Source organism: Rhincodon typus, chromosome 20 (assembly GCF_021869965.1).
Source record: "Rhincodon typus isolate 14 chromosome 20, sRhiTyp1.1, whole genome shotgun sequence".
In the NCBI taxonomy this organism is placed as follows: Eukaryota; Metazoa; Chordata; class Chondrichthyes; order Orectolobiformes; family Rhincodontidae; genus Rhincodon; species Rhincodon typus.
Window position 1 is genome coordinate 870,192 of NC_063351.1, and position 15,414 is coordinate 885,605.

Sequence of the window (15,414 nt, forward strand, 5' to 3'; positions counted from 1 at the left end):
TATAAATATGATTTCTGAAGAAGGGCCCTGATCCGAAATGTCAACTTTCCTGTTCCTCTGATGCTGCCTGGCCTGCTGTGTTCCTCCAGCTCCACACTGTGTTATCTCTGACTCCAGCATTTGCAGTTCTTGCTATGTCTCAATCTTCACGTGTTTTTATTCACAAAAGTATGTGGTAGAGGAACCCAGCAGGTCGGACAGTGTCTGAAGAGAGAAATGAAGTTATAACGTTTCCAATCCAGTATGACTGTTCTTTGGAACTGAGTCAATTTGACATTTGTGGTATTCAGCATAGAATTAACATTTATTCACTTATGATAGGTATCGCCTAAAATAAAATATTCTGTGCCTTCCAGTATGAAGAAGTTGATCTGTGTTTATTTCATTCCTTTCTTAAATGTGACCTTGGTTTGATAATTTCACATTTTAAGACACAGTTCCTATCTTTCCCTTAACTCTGGAAACCAAAATAATTTTCTGTTACAGCCTTCATACGATCACTTGTTGAAATGTGGGGCCCTTAAACACCCAGGAGACAATCTTTAGACCATAAGGTGTAGGAGCAGAATTAGACTACCTGGCCCGTCAACCCTGCTCCATCATTTGAGCTTTCTCAACCTCATTCTCCTGCCCTCTCCCAGTAACCTTTGATTCCCTTACTAATCAAGAACCTAGCTATCTCAGTCTCAAACACAGCCTTCACAGCCTTCTGTGGCAATGAGTTCCACAATCAGTCTTGATCTTGTTTCGTTTATACGTTTGAGATACTCCTGCAGCTTTTTAATATCGCACTTTTTCAGCCAACCATTCATAACATAATTCAGCGCTTTATCTTGTATCACTTCCTTGCAGATTTCTTCACTAATTTCTATGACAGACTTTGGCTTGGTTTGTTTTTTGCATGTGAAGTCATTCCTGGGTAACTCCGTCTGCATGGGAAATCTTGAAAGAACATCCACGTTTGCAGGATTCATTAATTTAGGATACTTACTGGCTAATTTTATCATTCGGACCACTTTGTCTTATCTTAGCACTTCCTGCATGTCAAACATGTATAGTAACTCCTGCTATAAATAATTGGGCCTTGTTTAACTGTAACTAATAAAGCCAATTTCTTCCCATCAGGGGAACTTTGTTGCCCCTACTACTTTCAATAGCAAATAAAAAGATGTCGTTGTATTGCATGACAATGCAATAATTAGCTTTGTAGCAATTTTGCATAAGAGAATTGACTCTGGGAACTTGTGTACAATTGAGCCCTAGAGAAACAACCTCTCTGCATCTATCCTGTTAAACCCCTAATTATCCTGTGTGTTTCAATAAGAACAGAGAACAATACAGCACAGGAACAGGCCCTTCAGCCCTCTAAGCCTGCTCTGACACATTTTCCCCTTCCATATTAAAACTGTCTTCACTTACAGGATCTGTATCCCTCTATTCCTTTCCTATTCATGTACTTGTCCAGGTGTTTCTTGAATGCTGCTATTGTGTCTGCTTCCTCTGGTAGCAGGTTCCAGGCACTCAGTACCCTTTCTGTGAAAAACCTGCTTCTCTTATCTGTTTTAAATGTCCCCCCAACCCCCATGCACCTTGTACCTGTGTCCTCTTCTAATTGCCCCCTCCACCCTAGGAAAAAGCCTCATACTTTCTGCCCTATCCATGCCATTCACAATCTTTTAAACTTCTATTAGGTCACCCCCTCAACCTCCTGTTTTCCAGTGAAAACAAACGCAGTCTATCGAACCTTTCTACATAGCTAAAATCCCCCATACCAGGCAAACTCCTAGTAAACCTTTACTGTACCCTCTCCAAAGCATCCACATCCTTCTGGTAGTGTGGTGATTGGAACTGTACACAAAATTCCACTGTGGCCTAACCAAAGTTCTATAAATCTGCAGCATAGTTTGTCTATCCTTTATACCCTTCCAATGAAAGTGAGAATGTCATAGGCCTTTTTTACTACCTGATCTACCTGTGCTGCCACCTTCAGTGATCTGTGGATCTACACACCCAGATCCCTCTGCGCATCAATACTCCGTGGGGTTCTGCCATTCACTGTATAATTTCCACCTGTACTTGACCTTCCAAAATGCATCACCTCACATTTGTCCAGTAAAACTCCATCTGCCATTTTTCTGCCCATGCCTCCAACTGATCTATATCCTGCTGTATCCTCTGACAATCTTCCTCATTATCTGCAACTCCACCAATCTTTGTATCATTTGCAAACCTGCTGATCAGACCAGCTACCTTTTCCTCCAAATCATTTACATAGACCATGAACAGCAAAGATCCCAGCACTGATCCCTGTGGAATACTACTAGTCACAACCCTCCATTCTGAAAAGCATCCTTCCACTGCTACCCTCTCTCCTATGACTAAGCCAGTTCTGTATCCATCTTACCAACTCACCCCTGATACTATGTGACTTCAAGGTCTCCTGTCACTTCTTCTAAACTCCAATGAGTATAAGCCCAACCTAGTTAGTCCCTCCTCACAAGAATATCCCATATCTGAATTAACTGAGTGAATCTTGTCTCGATTGCCTCCAGTGCTAGCGTATCTTTCCCTGGTTAAAGGAACCAAACTATTCACAATACTCCAGTTGTGATCTGACTAGTGCCTTGTATAGTTTCAAGACCTCCCTACTCCCGTACTCCATTCCCTTTGAAATAAAGGCCACCAGTCAATTTTTAAAATTTATATGCTCATGGGACATAGTCGTCACCAGCTAGCCAGTATTTATTGCCTCTCGTTAGTTGCCCTTGAGAAGGTGAAGGTGTGCTGCTTTCATGAATCGCTGCAGTCCATGTGCTGTAACTGGATTCACAATGCCTTTAAAGAAGCAACTCCAGGATTTTAAACCAGCGCCACTGAAGAAATGGTGATGTGTTTCCAGTGGTACTCACTTGTAACTGCTGTCCTTCTCCTTCTAGATGGAGGTGATCATGGGTTTGGAAAGAGCTGTCCAAGGATCTTTGCTGAATTTCTGCAGTGCATCTTGTTGGCAGTACATACTACTGCTGCTGAACATCAGTGGTAGAGGAAGTGGGTGCTTATGGATGTGTCCCAATCAAGCGTGCTGCTTTATCCTGGATGGTGTTAACTTTCTTGAGTGTTGTTGGAGCCGCACTCATCCATGGAAGTCGTGAATATTCCATCACTTTCCTGACTTGTACCTTGCAGACAGGCTTTACGGAGTCAGGAGGTGATTTAGTTGTTGCAGTATTCTCAACCTCTGACCTACTCTTGTAGCCATTGTATTTATAAGCAATAGTAACGCTCAGGAAGTTGATGATGAAGGATTCATTGATAGTAACACCATTGAATGACAAGAGGCGGTGGTCAGATATTCTCTTATTAGAAATGAACATTGTCTGACATTTGTGTGGTGTAAATGCTACTTACCATTTGTCAACCCAAGGCTGGATATTGTCCAGATTTTGTTGCTTATGAACATGGATTGCTTCAGTCTGACGAGACTGCAGAGACAGCGATGGACCATCCACTCAAACAGCTGGCTGAAGGTAGATAACAAGTGCTTTAGAGTTGCCTTTTGGAATAATTTTCTAGGCACCATCATTATTATGGATAGGAATATTTGTGTTGTCACCTCTCGGATGCTTGTCAGTCACCATTTATGATTGATTTGTGGAAGAACTGCAGAGTTTTGATGTGATCAAATATGCTCACTGTCCTCTGTTGTAGTTTACAAGAGGCATTTCATTTCTAGGTATGCCTTATGCTACACTTGACAGGTTCCTCATTGAACCCTGGTCCCTGGCTTAATGTCTTGGTAGAATGCAGGATAGGCCTGTCCTGAGTTTACAGATTGTGGAAGAATACAGTTCTTCTGCAGGATTAGTATGACAGAGGATTTGAGTTCACAATCCGTTGTGGCAGTTTAAGAATATGAGTTAACGTGTGGAAGTAAGAAACCACAAAGCTGTTGAGTAAAATTCCAGCTGGTACTATTGGAAATCCACTAGTCTTGCCTCTCATATGTGGTTAATAGCCCTGTGAAATGGACAAGTCAGCCACTCAGTTATATCAAAGCGCTGCAAGTCTTTCAGCACACGGATGCAGCAGTTCAAAAGGGCAACCCACCTCTACTCGCTACAGAGCTGAACTGTAAATCTGGCTTTATTAGCAATCCTGTATCCTGAGAACTGAGAAAATTCCAGTAAGAAGGTAGCAAAGTAGGCCGCTCCAGCCGGAGCTCATTTGCCCCAACTATTCTCTTTATTCTTTTCTCCCTCTTTTCCTCCCTTCTCTCGGCCTTGGACACCTGGTCCCGTCCTCTGGAGCAGGGCTGCCAGCAAACAGCAGCCCAGTGCAGAGTGACAGCAGCCACTTGTCGGACCATGTGAAGGCCCTGTGTGCTGGTCTGGGGAGAGCCCTTGGAGAGAGACTGAGATTTTTTTAAACTTTGCTTTTTGTTTTCTGATCTGGTTGTACTGTGTTTTGCTGTAGTATAACTCTTTCTTTTTCTTCTTTTCTCTATTCTGTAACTAAGGAATTTACCATGGAACTCTGTACCTAAAATGGCACCATGTGTTGGTGACATTGTTACACTAATTTTTTTTTGTCTCAACAATACACTTTATTCATAAAAAATATCTTTGTAGTAATACATCACCCCAAATGCAGTTCAGTTCTATACAGTAGCATATCAATGAAACAAATGTTGGAGTTTGATTCAATCCAAACGAACCAAAGACCCCTCTTATATAAAACAAGACCATATTTATATGCATTTGAGGCACTAAGAGGTCTGATAACTGAATAGACCCCAAACTAACTTCAGCAGGAAGACCTCAGACGGTGGTCTTTCCCCACTACACCTTGGCAGCAGCTGCCCCAAGCTTTAGTGTACCCCTCTGCATGTAGTCTTGGACCTTAGAATGTGCCATTCTGCCACACAGTTGGAGTCAACTCGTTGGTCTTCAGAACAAGAAGTTTCGGGCAGACCAAAGAGCGTCTTTCATAGAGTAGATGGTCCTTCAGGCGCAGTTGAGGTTTGTCTGTGTGTGCGTCCCGGTGAACAGATTGTAGAGCTGAGTCCCACATCACAGAGCTGCTCAGGATGAACCTCGACAAATCACTGCATCTTCCTCCAGACTTTCTTCTCAAAGGCATACTCCAGAAAGAGAGATGTGACAGTCTCTACCCCTGCATCCCCATCCCCACACCACTGCGTGTGGTGGCGCAGACCAACTAGGCATACATGAGAGTTCACAGGTAGTGCCCTTCTCACCACCAGCCATGTGATGTCTTGGTGCTTGTTAGAAAGTTCTGGTGATGAGGCATTCTGCCAAATGACTGTCAGTCTGCTCAGGGAACCATGTGATAGGATCCACCATCTCCTTTTCCTGCAGGGTCTAGAGGATGCTGTGTACTGACCACTTCCTGATGGACTGCTGGTCAAAGGTGTTTTTCTTTGCAAATTTCTCGACGAAGGATAGATACGGAACAGTCCGACTACTTGGAACATTCTGTGGCAGTGAGGCCAGTCCCGTCCTTCACAACACCGGGGACAGAGAGAACTTTAGTACGTAGTCTACACACAGCTTGATGCAGCTGCACACAAAGGTGTCCATCAGGTTGAGGTCAACATTGGGAATGTCCCCCCACCCCCCAACCCAAAGTTTAGTACATGGAGTTTCTGTAGATCTGGTCTATCTTCGGCTTTGTGTCACAGTCTGACATAAAAGGATTTGCTGGTCCTTTAGTATGTCAGATTGAGATGATGTTACCAACTTGTCGTCTTGCTTTAGGCTGCTGTGTACAGAGCTTTCCTTGTGCACCTTCTGGAAGAAGAAATGCAAGCACATTTCATTTCCTCTTGCTAAACATTGCGGACCCTGGACCAGAAGATTATTTTGGAGCCATCTGAGGCAAAGAGGGAGGCTTGCTGGCTCTTCACCTCCTGGAGATCCTCTGTGAAACTGACCCCCATCATCTGCAGCAGGAGGAGGTTCTGCATATTTTTCTGGGTTTGGATAGTTTTGGATGCCTCTCTCGCCTTCTGAACACCTTTTTGAGGATGAAAAACCTCTTCATGTTCCCTTTGTTTCCCACCAGTCCACTGGAGACTCAGGAGTTTTGTGGTTCTCTAACCTGTGTAATCCTTTTTGAGCTCCTTGATGTTTTCTGGGGTCAACAATTTTACATTCAGCTTCCACTTTCCTTTGCCAGCCCACAGGCGTCCTGTATGTGACAGTCGGCCAGCAGGAGGCAGTGGTCAGAGAAGAACACCATCTCTTTGAGGGCAGCATGTGGTGAAGCTGTACCTAGGTACCTTTGTACCTAAGGTGGCGATGTAAATAGCAACTCATAAACTTTTCAGTGTATTCATTTGAGTACATGGGACAATAAAACCAGTTCAATTCATTCAAATTTAAAGGAAATATCTGCAGTTTCAGCAATTTATGAAACCAGTGCTGTGATTCAGATTGTGAAAGAACTGGGTGCTGTACTGTCAAGTTGGAGCTAAGGCAGGGCAATCATCAGGCGGCTCTTGATTTGACAAGTAAGCTTCCATCAGAAACGAGTATGTGCTCCAGCCAGTCATTTCAGGACCATGGCCAAAACAGCAGTAGCTGAAGTGCCTGTGTAAATAGAGTGATAATCAACCAAACACTGTTTCTCAGAATCAACCCAACTATGACCCAACCTTAAATCACTTAGTGAGAAACCATGAGCATGCAGGCTTTGTCCTGCATTGGCACCAGCTGGGTGTATTAGTCTAACTTTTGTTGGCGGGTAGGGGGAGCGCAGCCAGGAAAGACCAACGCCTGAGATCTTTCTGCCAAAGCTAAATGGGAGTCTGTTCAGTTCAGGCACCAAGAGGGTCCAATAAATGTGTGTAAATATAATCTTGTACAAATAACAAATGCGTTGGATTTGTTTGTTGGATAGTTAAACTTCAATGTTTGCTTGTTTCTACATAAGCTACTGTACAGAACCGAACTGCTTTTGTGACTGTGTGTATGTAGAGATATTTTTATAAATAAAGTATATTTTTGAAATAAAAGAAAGTGACATTTGAAGTGCATTTGTCAGTTAGCAACAAAAGAGGCTGTGCAACTTGGGTATTTGTATGTGTGTCTCAAGTAGTCAGAAGCGCTTTACATTTCGTTTCAATGAAGCTGAGTGGAGTGTGAACTCCTTTTATTGTTATTCATCATACACTCCTATACTAAAAATAAGCCATGTGTGTAATGTTGCCTTGGCAACCTTTCTGAATTCAAAAACTTTCTTATCTAATCCTATGACCTGCAGATGTGGGAATTTGTATTTGTTCACCTCCATTCATGCATTTCTGACAGACCTTCTGTGTTCACTGGGAGAGAGACAATCCTTTTTTGCAGTAGCCCTGCAACAGGACATATTCACTTTCTTGCCCTTGTATTCTTCAATTTTTGACTGCAAGATTGTACATTTTTGCCTGTACGATGTGCCTTTAGTTCTGGTCAGGGCCCTGAGACATTGTTAATTTGCTGAGATCAGTCTTGCATTCTTTGCACATTTTGTGATATAATGTGTTTTTCTACTACTGGCATCGTGACTTAATCAGCTTATGCAAGGTGATTATATATATTGCATTTTTAATGTAGTTAAATGTCGCAGTGTGCTCCACAGGAGTGTTTTTACTGGCCGTTAGATTACTTTTAAAAAGAAATTGAAACGTCCAGCTAGTAGCAGGGAGGATAACATAATACGATTTTTACAGTAACAAACTAGAAGTACCATTGATTAGCACTATTTCAGTGTGCAACTTATGTTCTAAACTAAAGAATAGAACTTGTTCTTTATTCACAACAGAAAATCTCACTCCGTGGTTATATTTTACACCACTCCAGCAGACATTAATTTTCCCTGACCCAGTCCAAAATGATCCTTCATTACTAAGGGTTCATTTTCATTTCTTTTCCTTTCCAAGCCTAGTAACTTTGTTTATTTTGATAGTGTGGAGCTGTGTTCCAGGTCCGGCAGCGTCAGAGGAGCAGGAAATTTGATGTTTCACGTTGGGACTCTTCAGGCCTGCTGTGTTCCTCTGGCATCACACTGTATCGACTCTGACTTCCAGCATCCGCAATTCTCGCTATCGCCCAACTTAATTTATTTGTAGGGAGTACCATGTGACTGGAGAAGAGCAAAGCTTTGTGGATCTAGACAGGAGGCCGTCAGCTCATGTTGCTTGTACTATTGAAATATGGTGTAACAACACCGTGTATGTGCACACCTCTTCCTTTTCTCTCTGTTATTTGGATTTGTTTAATGCCTTTTGTAACATTAATCTCCCCCAAATCATATTACAGCCAATGAAGCACTTTTGACATTTTTGTACAGCAGCCACTTTGCATACAGCTAGATCACAGTAACAAGCAATGTGATGGCAATCAGAAAATCTGTTTTACAACTGGATATAGAGGGCCAGTGTAGACAGGATATCTGTTCTGCTCCAACACTTCCTCAGTTTATTTAGAAGACATTTGGACAGGTACATGAATAGGAAATGTTTAGAGAGATATGGGCCAAAAGCGGACAAATGGGACTAGTTTAGTTAGGGAAACCTGGTTGGCATGTACGAGTTGGTCTGTAGGGTCTATTTCTGTGCTGTGTATCTATGTGACTCTATGACTTGAACTCCTATGTCAAATTTGTTTCTCTCTCTCCAGAGATGCTACCAGACCTGATGCATTTCTCCAGCAGTTTCTGTTTTTATATTGCTTCCAGTTCCAAAGGATCAATAAGATGAATTGTTCATTCTCTCTCTACAGTTGCTACCTTGGTTTGCCAATTCCAGTTGGCTGTATTCCTGTAAGTTTTATCACTTGACCCCTTCCCTCTGGACAAAGTCAGAAATCACATGACACCAGGTTATAGTCCAACAGGTTTATTTGAAATCACACAAGCTTTTGGAGCGCAGCCCCTTTGGCAGGTGCAGTGAGAGAGCCGTGCACACAGACCCAGAGTTTATAGGCAGAGAAATCAAAAGATCATACAACTGGTGTGAGTGGAGTGTCAGATGTGAAGTCTCTGCAGTTGACCAAGAATGTTAAACAGTGAGTCAAATGTCAACAGCTGTATAACCAGCAAAGGGATGACCTATAATCCAATTAAGTTAGGCAGAGATAATTACAAAAAATTTAAAAAAAAAAAAAAATAAGGTGGTGCTGGAGACAAACTGGAATTGCATGCTGAATTCAAAACTGTACAAATTAGTTAAGGTAGAGTGATCATAATTTTTCAAGATGATGCTGTCAAAACATGTGTGATTCTGCGTTGTTGTGTCTCGAAGTCCGCCTTGGAGGACACTTACCCGAAGATTGGAAGCTGAATACCTTTGACTGCTGAAGTGTTCCCTGACTAGTGGGGAACAGCCTCCATTCTTTGGGTAAGTGTCCTCCAAGGCGGACTTTGAGATACACAACGCAGAATCACCGAGCAGAGACTGATAGCCAAGTTCTGTACCCATGAAGACGGCCTCAACCATGATCCTGGGTTCAAATTGCGCTACAGGTGACCCCACTATCTGTCAAATTTTCCTTACTGTCCTGGTTTGACAACGTCACCTTGATAAAATTGTTATGATCTCTCTACCTTGACTAAGTTGTAGTTTTGAATTCAGCATGCAATTCCAGTCATTTAGTTTGTCTCCACACCACCTTATTCTTAAAATTTTTTTTGTAATTCTCTCTGCCTCACTTAATCAGATTATAGGTCATCGCTTTGCTGGTTATTCAGCTGTTGACTTTTGACTCACTGTCTAACACTCTTGGTCACCTGCAGAGATTTATCATCTGACATGCCACACACACTAGTTGTATGATCTTTTGATCTCCCTGCTTATAATCTCCTGGGTCTGTGCTGTGCAGTCTCACTGCACCTAACTAAGGGGCTGCGCTGCAAAAGCTTGTGTAATTTCAAATAAATCTGTTGGACGCAACCTGGTGTCATGTGACTTCTGACGTTGTCCACCCCAGTCCAACACTGCACGTCCACGTCACTCATGCCTCTGAACGGTCTTAACCAGTCAAATAGCCTTTTCTATTGCTAATAATTTAATAACTAAAAAATTTATCAAAGAGAACAGAAGCACCATGTCACTGATATTTTTTAATGCCTTATTTATTTTGAGCATTTTCCTTGAGATTATTCTCCCAGCCAATCCTGAAGGTTAGGAACATTATTGCTGCCTTAACTAAATTTTCAATTTAATTTTGGATTTCCAGCATTTACAGTAGTTTTCACTCTGTTCTTTGAAAATTAATTACAAAATGATCAAATGACAATTCATGGTTTTTACCATCCCAGGTTCATAGGAATACACATAGCAAACACTGTAGGTAGAGACCAGTGTGATAGGGAGGTTTTAAGAATGTGAAACACAGATCTTATTTGACCCTCTGATCATATTTTGTGGAATGATTGGATAAAGGTTGCTATGGTAATTTGCCAGAAGTGCTTGGTGTTGGATTGTAGGGAGGCATAAATGTTTAATTTATTTCTTTGTAGTAAAAGGCCTGTTTAAATTTGGATAGCTTGAACACTGCTGATTATATATTGAACCTTTTTTTTGATATAAAGCCACGTATTAAGGTGGCAGTTTGACAGAGTACAAAGCTGTGGTCACAGTGTGTCTGTTCAGTGCATTGAGTTAGGATTGTGGGACGGGATGGGGGAGGGGAGGATTGGAGATTAACAATGAGAGTCAAAACAGAAGTTGGTTGACTGGTCACATGAGAATGAATTAGAACTGGGGTGTGCTCAAATTACGGTGTGCTGGTTTTTAGTCCATGATGCACTTTACATTATAGATAATGTGTTAGTTTAATGTTGCAATCTCTAAGATACACTATATACTGCAGGAAAACATCTTATAAACACTCAATAAGATATCCTTCCCAGAACTGTAGACCTCATTTAGAATGAGGTAGAAGGAGTAAAACAATTTATGTTAAATTATTTATGAGAAGTTCTTTTATTCAAAGTATGTGTCAGGCGCGTAGAAAAAATACTATTATTGTATAAAAAAAGCACTTGTGGCTGCATCAAGTTCATTTTATTTCTTATAATTCAAAGAATGTAATTAAATTGAATAAATGACCTCTGCATCTCTTACCGCATGAATTAGAGGTCAAATCATTGATTTGAAGACGTGAAGAGCGTGCTATGATGCATCAATTACATCCAGGACTCCCCACACCCACACAGCTTCCTGCATGTGGAAGGTGGGTGCAGCCAGTCAGAGCTCAAGGGTTCTGCGCCTTTCCTTATGCAGCAAAGGCTCTCCCAGTAAGCTGATTACAACACAGGAAGTGGGCTGGCTCTACTGCATTACCGTATCATACTGAAAAGGTTACTGCATCACTCAACTTGTACACGAGGAATAGCCCTGATGAGTATAGGATTTTAGTTTAATTGTTTGAAAAGAGAAGTAAGTACATTCTCTTCAGGAGAGGTCAGAAGGATTGTATACTTACACAAATCTGCACAGAATTTACTGTAGCTACAGCCACCACTCTCTTTGAAGCTTCTGTGTGTGATTTGTTTCCTGAATTCCAGGCAGGATGATAGCTGCACAGGTTTTGGCCTACTTCTTTACAGAATTAAAGGCTGATCAAGTCAAAAAGGTGAGCTTCTTTGTTCACATGTAGTTCATTGATACTGTGTTATATAGATTGTTGGTGCTTTTTAAAAATTTAAACAGCTTGTGTAACATCCACTAAACTCAAATGCACCATTAGAAGGAAACAATTAAGGGACAAGTACAAAAGAGTTAAGGAGGTATACCTGCTGTGCAAAATGGGCCTTGTGTTCTATCTGTGTGTCCTGATCTATAAATACATTTCTGAAAGGATTTGTAATGGCTTCCTTAATCTCTTACTGCAATGTCCTTGAAAACAGTACTGCGGTGTCATTCGTAATAAGTGTTTTTTATATTTGTGGATGTTTTGTTTAAATTGGGGAGTGATGATACTCAACATTAATGTTGTGTCCATTGTTATTTATTGAAATTTTAAATTTCAAAGATTTTTCTTCATTTTGGCTTTTGCTATCTCATCATTCTCAATTTTGTATGTGCCCTGAGCACAGGCCTGACTGGATCCTGTTAAAGAGCTTTAAAAGAACCAAAATTATTTCAGCACTGGGTATGAAAGTAAGCATTTATTATCAACTAAATTAAAGTAATTAATTGCTTATTAATCAATCTGATATAATACAACACAGGCTGATTTTTCCCTGGCAAAGACATTACAGTCAGTAGAAGTAGTTAGTTTCACAATTTATGCTAAAGAACCTGAGTGTGAAATACAGCTAGTCATTTATTTGAGAACTGCATTTACCAAGTACTACAACATAATAGGGAATATTATAAATTCGCAAAATGAGGTTCTCTGTACACCAACTGTTGGAACAAGAAACCTTAATGGAATGGGCTTTCAAAAAGCTTTCCTGATCTCTTTGTCATGGTTTTTTTTCTACCAAATTTACTTCAGTCAGCATCTCATTGCCAGATATCTTCAAGAAAGATCAGTACGTCACTCTTTCAAGCCTAGCAGTCTCTCTGAAAATGAAGTTACTGTTTATGCATCATACTATGAAAGATTTAACAAAAATCCTTTTCCCCCACTGTCCTGTAACACCGGTTACATTTATCAAAATCAGACAATTGTTAGTACTTCTATACAGAGCAGAATAGGGCTGTTTGGTTTAATAAACCAGTTCACAAATGGAGAAGGGATTCCCCTCTACTGTTTTAAACAGAGGTTTGGATTCAGATTTGTTACTCAGCCCTATTAGCCAACACAATCGGTATGCCTTGGCTTCTTCACATCTCCATATCTTCCTGTAAAATAGCAGACTGCTTCAGCTTTCTTTAAGCCTTTAAATGATATGTAACCCCTCTGCAAATATGCATAAAAAATTAAGCTGGTTAAAGTTCAACCTCGTTGGTACCTGAACTTATCTTAATCAGTGTGTTCTGAATATGCAAAATCCAGTTTGTGTTAACAAACATTAATATGTACAGTGTCTGTTCTTTCAAGTAATTGTTTGTCCAGCTTTATATTACCCTGCCAACAATTGTTTTAGAGAATGATGGTTTAAATCTGATTCTGGACTATGTGTAAATGCTTATGTTGGCAAAAATGGCAGAAATGAATGATCAGATAATCTGCCCTTGGAAGTGTTGATTAAATGTACAATGCTGGTCAGGTTAACAGTGTACTTACATGGAAAGTTTAACAAAATAAAACCTTGGAGGTATTTCACAGGCAAATAAAACAAACTAAAATACCGAGCCAAGGTCAACAAAAACTTAGGTGAAGGGCAGTTTTTAAAACTTAAGGAGGGAATTCAAGAACTTAAGGGTTGAGGCAGCAATCATTGCTGGTCAAGTGATTAAAATCAGATGCCCAAGAGGCATCCCCATCTTTTGAGGTGTGGGGTGGAGGGAATTACAAAAGTAGGGAGGACATGGATGGTTTTGAAGACAGTTGTGTGAATTTTAAAATGAAGTGTTATTTTACCGGGACCCAGAATAGACCATTCAAGTATGTGGGTGATATTTTTAGGCTAAGGAGTGGCAGATTTAAAACAATGATTATTTCTCTCAACCATTTGTGACTCTGAGGAATTCACTACCCCACAGTGTGATGGATACCAGGATGCTAAATAAATTTAGAGGAGGTAGACTTTTAATTAGTAATTGGTTAAAGGTTTATGGGGAACGGGTAGGAAAGTGGCGTTGAGGTCAAGGTGAGATCAGCCACGATTGTGTTAAATGGCAGAAAAGGCTCAAGGGGCTGAGTTGCCTACTCCTAGTTCTTGTGCCCTTACAGGCAAATAAAGGATTTACTTTGCATGCGTAACGATATGAGTGACAGTATTGAATGAGTAGAGAGGTGGCAGGATGGAATTACAGAGCTTGGCACTTGTATGTCTCCATGATTTGGTGTTGATAGTGGAGTGATGAAAATAACAAACACAAGTGGCCTGGTTTGGAAAAGCGCAGAAATCTGCAATTTAAAGGGCTGGAGGAGTTCAGAGATGTTGAAGGATGAGTCTGTAAGGAATTTTATAAACAGAGAATTTTGCAATTGAGGCCTTGTTATGGGAGCCAATTTGTTAACCAGGGAGTTGACACTTGGACTGGATTTTTACACAGTCATGAGAATCTCTGGATCTTTAGAAGTTGTGGGCAAGACCTGGATGCAGAAGTCTGCCTCTTATTTCCAACAGATCCAATTTCCGTCAGGTGAAAAAGAGTGTTGTATGTAACACACCCTTCATGATAACTGGAGTGCTAAGTCTTGTTGGAATGGATGAGTTGATATTGATGGTGTGAGGATTTAAGGACCTATTGAGCAGGTTGGGAGTTGAGGGTGGATGGTAGTCTCAGGGCTAGAGGGCCTAACAACCTGAATGAATGAATGATTTATTGTCACATGTATCTATAGAGATGCAGCGTTTTGTCACCACAATCTGGCGCCTTTAAGTTACAAAGAGAATAAAAAGAAAGTACTTAGAGTTCATTTTCATTTGACTGGTGTCCCAAGCACTGCTCCAGGGCTTCTGCAATGTCTATGCAATGTTGGCCTTAAGGAGTCCCTGCTCTGGGTACAGCAATGATGATGCCGATGCCCCAGGAGACCATGGCTCCTTCTGCTGCCACTGTATCATCAACACCGCCAAGAGTTCGTACTCCAGGCCTACCGAAGTCAGGAGTTCCCGCTCTGGCATTGACACAATTGCAATCCGTGACCTGTCACCCACAAATTCCCTGCTACAGACCTACCAAAGTCAAAAGTCCCTGCTCTGGGTACTGACACCGCTGCATTTGATGACCTGACACTGCTGCCAAGAGTCCCTGTTTCTAGCCTACTGCAGCCAGGAGTTCCTACTCCTCCACTGCTGCAGCTACTGCCAAGAGTTCAGCCTGCAGACCTGCTGAAGCCAAGAGTCCCTGCTGCCGCAGTGATATCTGGCTATCAAGAGTCCTGGGCACCGCCACCTCCACAACAACAGGAAGATAAAGAGAAGAAAAAAAGACAAGGAGAGGGAGAAAAAAGATGTAGCCAGCCTGGAGTAAGTGGGTTCTGTAGCCCAAACACTACCTATCATGCAGGCTCTCAAATGGTCTGTTCCCAGCGTTGACAGACTTTGACCAAACCTCCAGCCTCATGAAGTTAACATCACATAGGTTATGATTTAGACTGGTCTGGTGCATCAGCAGAATTGAATGGAGATAGTCGAGATTTGGATTGCTATCTTAGCCAGCTGAATGAGCAGCCTTTGAGGTCTGCCACCTCTGATAATATGGCATCACTTCATTACTGTTCTGAAGTACAGTAATGAGTTCAAATTTACTGATTGGAACCGGAATCCTCAATTTTCTGATCC

At 41.4% G+C, this 15,414-nt stretch overlaps 1 protein-coding gene across 3 annotated transcripts in view; it reads left to right on the forward strand.

Annotated features, from left to right (window-relative positions):
- The window catches only part of LOC109912598 (hexokinase-1), a 240,029-nt gene that overhangs the window by 120,884 nt on the left and 103,731 nt on the right, over positions 1–15,414 (forward strand). The window contains exon 13 of one of the 3 annotated variants that reach the window (XM_048608741.1): positions 211–221. The exons of 1 other annotated variant lie outside the window; for it this stretch is intronic. In XM_048608741.1, the coding sequence (XP_048464698.1) occupies positions 211–221 (11 nt within the window). Of the gene's footprint in view, positions 1–210; positions 222–11,311; positions 11,643–15,414 lie in introns of those variants that run through there. One more of the 3 variants, XM_020512029.2, reaches the window with a different exon arrangement.